This window comes from Erythranthe guttata, chromosome 1, assembly GCF_056151865.1.
Source record: "Erythranthe guttata isolate IM_541 chromosome 1, IM_541, whole genome shotgun sequence".
NCBI lineage: Eukaryota > Viridiplantae > Streptophyta > Magnoliopsida > Lamiales > Phrymaceae > Erythranthe > Erythranthe guttata.
Window position 1 is genome coordinate 4,611,149 of NC_142533.1, and position 6,707 is coordinate 4,617,855.

Genomic DNA, 6,707 nt, shown 5'->3' on the forward strand with positions numbered 1-6,707 from the left:
CCGCCACATGCCTCCTCAACCCGCCTCGGATGGCATAAAGCCGCCTTACAGGCCAAAAATCGATTTGTCAAATCTTTAAACCAAAATCGTAAAAATGTAGAACCACCTTAGCCTCGGAGACCGATTAATCGACCGATTCTTAGAACACTGACATGTATACACAATATTTAAAATTATGTTAGAACGGAGAAGGTAACAAGACACACTTGCAAACGAAAATTGATATTTTCATGTGAAACCAAATTTCGATTTCGAAATTTCCAATATCCAATATTTAATTTGATATATAACGTTTTTTAATTCTACATTTTTTTTAAAAACAAAGGGAAGAATAAGAAATTTCGAATTAAAAAAAAATCGTTTATACCTATCATATAATATTAAATAACTATTATAAAATCTCTTCTTTAGCATAAAAACCTTATTACATTTTTACGTAAAATTATGTATATTTATTTACTTAAATTCATTTTTTCAGAATTTATTGTCAAGACAGGGTCATAAATATTTGAATAAGTCAAATTACGAAAAAACCCATCATTTTTAAATAATTACAAATACCTCTCAACTATGTATTATATTACACGTACATCCTTATATTCTCTTAACTTTCATATTCTCCCACCTATAATTTTTTTCCAAAAATCAAATAAAAACCAAGTTATGTTTATTACAATAATACCCCCAATAAAAGCACCTCGTTACACGATAAAATTAAGGGGTAAAATGGTAAATCAACCATAACAACTACTTGTCCTATAAGCAAAGCCGGCAGTTGAACCACAGAACTCCAACTCAGATTGCTAGTTTGGCCGGCCCAAAAATATGGACCTGCCGGAGATGGAATCCATGGCGTCGGCGATCGGTGTTTCCGTCGCCGTCCTCCGCTTCCTTCTCTGTTTCGTCGCCACCATCCCCGTCGGCTTCCTCCACCGCTTCGTCCCCGGCGGACCCGCCGCCCGCCACCTCTACGCCGCCGCCACCGGCGCGATTCTCTCCTACCTCTCGTTCGGGTTCTCGTCGAATTTGCATTTTCTGGTGCCGATGCTCCTGGGCTACGCGTCGATGGTGCTTTGTCGGAAGCACTGTGGGATTATTACCTTCTTTCTCGCATTTGGATACCTCATCGGATGGTCAGTTTTTTTTTTTCCCCCTTTTGCTTTTTACCGAATTTATGCCCTAATTTTTCGATTCGTACGATGCTTTAGCTTCGAGCATGGTGCCTTTTAGGATTTTGATTTTCGGAATTGTTTGTCTTGTGTTTGGCCGAGGTTTCAATTTTTGTGTTTTTGTAAGGTGCTGTCGAACAATTGATACATGGGTATTGTCTGAACTTATTTTTGAGCTGTACTAGGCTGTCAGATGATGATCGGAGCTGTGAACTTTCTTATTTAATGCAATTCAGAATATCGAAAATTATTAGTTGATTTTATGAAATATAGAGTATATAATGAATTAGATGTGTATATAATCTTTGTTGAAAACAGAATTGATTAAGGTTGTACCTGGAATTCGAGTGTAAGATCGATGAGTGTCCTAAAGCTGCGTTCTACTTTCGTCTGTCTAAAAAAAACCCGATGAAAAATGTGTTGGTGTAAATTCAGGATGTTGCAAATAAGTTGTGCTTCCACTTCCTACATTATTAAAAGTTTTGTTGCTTATATAACAAGCAACGACAGTTTTACATATATTGCTCAACTGGTAATTTCTCGTTTCAATTTGGGTTCCACAAACGAGTTACTTTAATCCAATAGGCAAATAAAGTAGCAGTATCTCATGTGCTTGTTTAAATGGTGAGGTGTAGAGTTACTATTCTTATTTGGCGAAGTCACTTGATCCCTTGAAATGGCTCGTCGACTTGGAGAAAAAGAGATGAACAAAATTCTTTTGTTTTTATTATATAAAAGAATGTTTATAAATCTTTGATTTTTTTTCTTTGTGGAGTTTCGAAATGTTAGCGGAAAGTCGTAATTTACATATGGCAGGAAACATACATTTTATACCTTATTGGCGTCGAGCATTTTTCGTTTTCTTTCCCTCTAAAAATCATGACTAAAAAAAAGTAAAAAATGTAGCATGACTACTGCATGTGCCAAGTGATAAATTACGAGTGATATTCATTTCACTTCTTCCGTTCTTACAATTTTGATTTGGATTTAGTTATTTTATCAGACGGTGTTAGTGTGAAAACTTGTTTATTATTTTGTGCCGATCAAAAGATCATATTTCCATACTGCTAGATTGCGCCTTCATATAAAAAGTCTTTTAATTTTTATTTTTTTATGTTTAATGTTGGCTTACATGTGTAGCCATGTATACTACATGAGTGGGGATGCATGGAAGGAAGGAGGTATAGACGCTACAGGTGAGCGCGTGCAGTTAAAAAAACAAAAAACGAGAAGGCTATTTTATTACACAAGTAGTACCAACACATTCGATCTTTCGCAGGAGCTCTAATGGTGATAACCCTAAAAATCATATCGTGTGTCATTAACTACAACGACGGATTGCTCAAAGAGGAAGAAAATCTACGCGAAGCACAAAAGAAAAACCGCCTGCTCAATCTTCCGTCTCTACTCGAGTACGTCGGCTACTGCTTATGCTGCGGAAGCCACTTTGCGGGACCCGTTTATGAGATGAAAGATTACCTTCAATGGACCGAGAGAAAAGGGGTATACGTATTTACCGTATTATATTTCATTATTACAATTTCAAAATATTAATCTTTATGATTATGACAGATCTGGCAACGTTCAGACAAGGGATTGTCCCCATCTCCGTATTGGCCGACTTTTCGGGCTCTTATACAAGCTGGTTTCTGTATGGGTTTGTATCTATATCTCGTCCCGTATTTCCCACTTTCTCGATTTACGGATCCGGTATATCAAGAATACGGGTTTTGGAAACGGTTGGGGTATCAGTATATGTCGGGATTTACAGCTCGTTGGAAGTATTATTTTATATGGTCGATTTCGGAAGCTTCGGTTATTATTTCTGGCTTGGGGTTTAGTGGTTGGACGGGTGCTAGTCCACCGAAAGCCAGGTGGGACCGCGCGAAAAATGTCGATGTTTTGGGTGTTGAGTTGGCTAAGAGCTCTGTGCAGTTGCCGCTCGTGTGGAATATCCAAGTCAGCACCTGGCTTAGACACTGTGAGTTACCTATTGAGACTTAGGCCTCGTCTGGTTGTTTTGTAAGATAAGCCATGATTGATTAAATAATTTGGTGTTAATGAAGAATATTTATGCCTAGCTTTCCCGTTTTTTTGAAATGATTAACTAGGAAACTTGCCATATGCTTGCGATTTTGTGTTTTTCTTTTACAGGTCGTAAATTACGATTGTAATTAGAACGGAAATTCCGAATCCCACCGATTCTGATTCGAAAATTTCCGGTTTCGGAACTATTTTTCATTTCAAATTCCGAAAGTTCTGATTTTGAACTTTTTGTAATTGAATTGGAATGCATATTAGAATCCCATTTCCGATCCAATTTCAATTTCCAAAAATATTTTCGAAAACTCTGACTTTTTTTTTTTTTTCTTTTTTGAATGAAAATTACACTTTTAATATCAATATTGTTAGGTATTTTCAATTTTGTAGGTGACCAAAAAATTGAAATTTCCGAATTTTCCCGATTTCCGATCCGTTTTTCTCTGATTTTGGAACTAGATTTTTCGTTCCCATTTTCGAAATTCCGATTTCTGAACTTTTCGATCAAATTTTGGAGTGGAATTGGAACTATCTCCACTTCCGATTTTTTTTTAAAGAATTTTTCCAAAAGTGCTATTCCGATCTGATCCGTCAGATTTCGACCCCTAACTGTAATCATCTGAAAGAAAAAAAAAGCTGTCCCCATCTAAATTTTTTGTTGTTTTTGTGTAGATGTATATGAGAGGCTGGTTCAGAATGGTAAGAAACCGGGCTTTTTCCAGTTGCTGGCTACTCAAACAGTTAGTGCAGTTTGGCACGTAAGCATAAACTCTCTCTCTCTCTCTCTCTCTCTCTCTCTCTCTCTCTCTCTCTCTCTCTCTCTCTCTCTCTCTCTCTCTCTCTCTCTCTCTCTCTCTCTCTCTCTCTCTCTCTCTCTCTCTCTCTCTCTCTCTCTCTCTCTCTCTCTCTCTCTCTCTCTCTCTCTCCATATATATATATATATATATATACTGACTCGAAACAATTTCATCGTATCATAGGGATTATATCCTGGCTACATCATATTCTTCGTTCAATCTGCTACGATGATTGCTGGTTCAAGAGGTAAGCATTCAGGCACATACTAATATTATTATTATTATTATTACATTGATATGGTCAATATTTCTTCGTTCTAATTTCGATTTGTTTCTACAAGCAGTTCTTTACAGATGGCAGCAAGCCAGCCAGACAGCTGTACTCAAGAACCTGCTCGTGTTTTCGAACTTCGCTTACACCCTTCTCATTCTCAATTACTCATGCATCGGTTTCATGGTTAGTAAATTCAATAATTTTTCTTCACCTTATTTCCTTACAACTGCTTTGCAACAATTTATCTTAATAAACTTTAGCTGGAAAATTACAGTTTTTGCCACTCAAGTTTGCACCGGTTTCACATTTGGTCCCTCATGTTCACAAAATATACATTCGGTCCCTCATGTTTCAACTATTTGACACTTTTGGTCATTTTATTAACGGAAAATTGACGGAAATGACCAAAAATGTTAAACTATTGAAACATGAGAGACTAAGTCTGTTTTTTGTAAACATGGGGACCAAATGTGGAATTGAGGTAAACTTGAAGGGCAGAAAGTGTATTTTTCCCAAATTTTAGCTATAAGTGAATATGATGTTTTAACACGCACACACACACACAGGTGTTAAGTATGCGCGAAACAGTAGCCGCGTACGGGAGTGTATACTACATTGGGACGATTATCCCGATTGTATTAATCCTACTAGGCAAAATCATTAAGCCAGCAAGGCAGCCTAGATCAAAAGCTCAAAAAGACGAGTGAGCTTTGAAATTTATGTTTCGAATTTCAGATTTTTTTTTCTTTTTTTTTTTTTTTAATTTAAGAGCTTTGCGACGAGATTAGTGAAAATGTAGGATTCCGATTAATTCCTCTGCATCTTTTGATTTATTTGCCATTTTTTTTTTTGTAACATCTACAATATGGTAACAAAGGTGTCCAGCTTCTTAAAGATTGTCACAATTAAAAATCATGTCGGGTTCAATATTGTTATTGATGGGGGCAATTTTCTTTTAACTCCCTTAATCCTAATATCTTTTTATTTATTAGGACACCAATATTTTTTTATTATCTTAAAAGTCCTTAAACTTTCTATCACATGGCTAAAAGCTCTTTAATTCTTTAACACTTCTTGTAATGAATGTTTATTTGTTAACTCTCCTTTAATACAACTTGACTTGCATACTTGTGAAAAAAATCAATAGGACCAATCCGTGAAACAATATTACAATAAAATACAAGAATAATACAAAGTAAGGAAGTTATGACATAACATTACTTTTTATTTGAGCTAAGCCTTTCAATCTGTTTTTTCATTAACTTGTGTCAAATTTGACAACTAACCACCTCGTCTTTCTCCGTTTCAATTAAGTCAACTAATTTAAATCAGTTTCTTTAGTGACTCAACTAAATCGAATTAGTTGATTCAACTAATTTAAATTGATCGACTCAACTGATACAGATCAGTTGACTCAACTGAGACGGAGAAGACGCGCGTATCAACTCCCGGACTGTAGCGTTTGAGAATGTGAGAGACTTTTAACTAACAAAATTATGAGAATATTTTTCGTGAAAAGACAACACGATAAACATTAATCGAAACCAACATACATTAAACACGAATCGAATAAAACCAAACCACTGAATTCCCTTATCAATCATTTCACAAACATACTAAACTAATTATGGCTCCTTAGGGGGGAAAAAGAAGAAGAAACGACAAAAGAGGGAAAATAATTTAAAATATATATATATATATATATATATATATATATATATATATATATATATATATATATATATATATATATATATATATATATATATATATATAAATATATAAAGTTTTTATAGCAACAAAACATGAAACCCTACAAGGTTGAAAATTGTTTGTGAATAAAAATGGAGCCCTATGCCCATATGTGTAGGACCAAACAGCCCCTCCAATACATTGTTAGTTGTCTTGTAACATAGGCAGCTGGATAGCTGACTTTGAAGCCAATTTTCCCAATACAACTATTCGGTAATAGCATCTCATGTAATAATATTATATTCCTTTTTGGACCACTCTTTCTATATAGCTATATACATAACAACACATTAGTGTTTTTTTTTTTTTTATATAAAATAAAAAATATCGAGTTTTTGGTTATTAAAAAAAAATCTATTTTTTAAACACTTCATGTACCCGATGCTAAGGGTGGAAATTGGACGGATCGAATCAGAAATTAGTACTTTCGGAAAAATCTAATTCCAATTCCATTTCAAAAACAAAACCGGAAAAATCAAAAATCAAAATGAAAAAAATGTGTCCAAAACCTGAAATTTTTGGATCGGAATAGAAGGAATTTGGAAATTCTAGAGTTTCAGTCACCTGTAATACAAAATACATAATAATATCGATATTACGAGTGTAATTTTTGGAAAATAATCGGAATTTTTGGGAATTAAAATCGGATCGAGAATCGGAGTATGATATGTATTC

General features: G+C 34.8%; 1 protein-coding gene across 1 annotated transcript; it reads left to right on the forward strand.

Annotated features, from left to right (window-relative positions):
• The first annotated feature begins 718 nt into the window (after positions 1-718).
• LOC105956185 (lysophospholipid acyltransferase 1) lies at positions 719-5,192 on the forward strand. The gene is made up of 8 exons (XM_012980025.2): positions 719-1,133; positions 2,310-2,365; positions 2,449-2,672; positions 2,742-3,150; positions 3,882-3,967; positions 4,190-4,253; positions 4,351-4,463; positions 4,847-5,192. The coding sequence occupies exons 1-8, from the start codon at positions 826-828 to the stop codon at positions 4,985-4,987; spliced, it is 1,401 nt and encodes a 466-aa protein (XP_012835479.2). The 5' UTR covers positions 719-825; the 3' UTR covers positions 4,988-5,192.
• Positions 5,193-6,707: the final 1,515 nt, after the last annotated feature.

Excerpts from the sequence above, each read along its gene's own strand:
- LOC105956185 (XM_012980025.2), top strand. The coding sequence starts at position 826 with ATGGACCTGCCGGAGATGGAATCCATGGCGTCGGCGATCGGTGTTTCC. Across the intron at positions 1,134-2,309 it reads TTTGGATACCTCATCGGATG|CCATGTATACTACATGAGTG; the intron begins GTCAGTTTTTTT and ends TTACATGTGTAG. Across the intron at positions 4,254-4,350 it reads GATGATTGCTGGTTCAAGAG|TTCTTTACAGATGGCAGCAA; the intron begins GTAAGCATTCAG and ends TTCTACAAGCAG.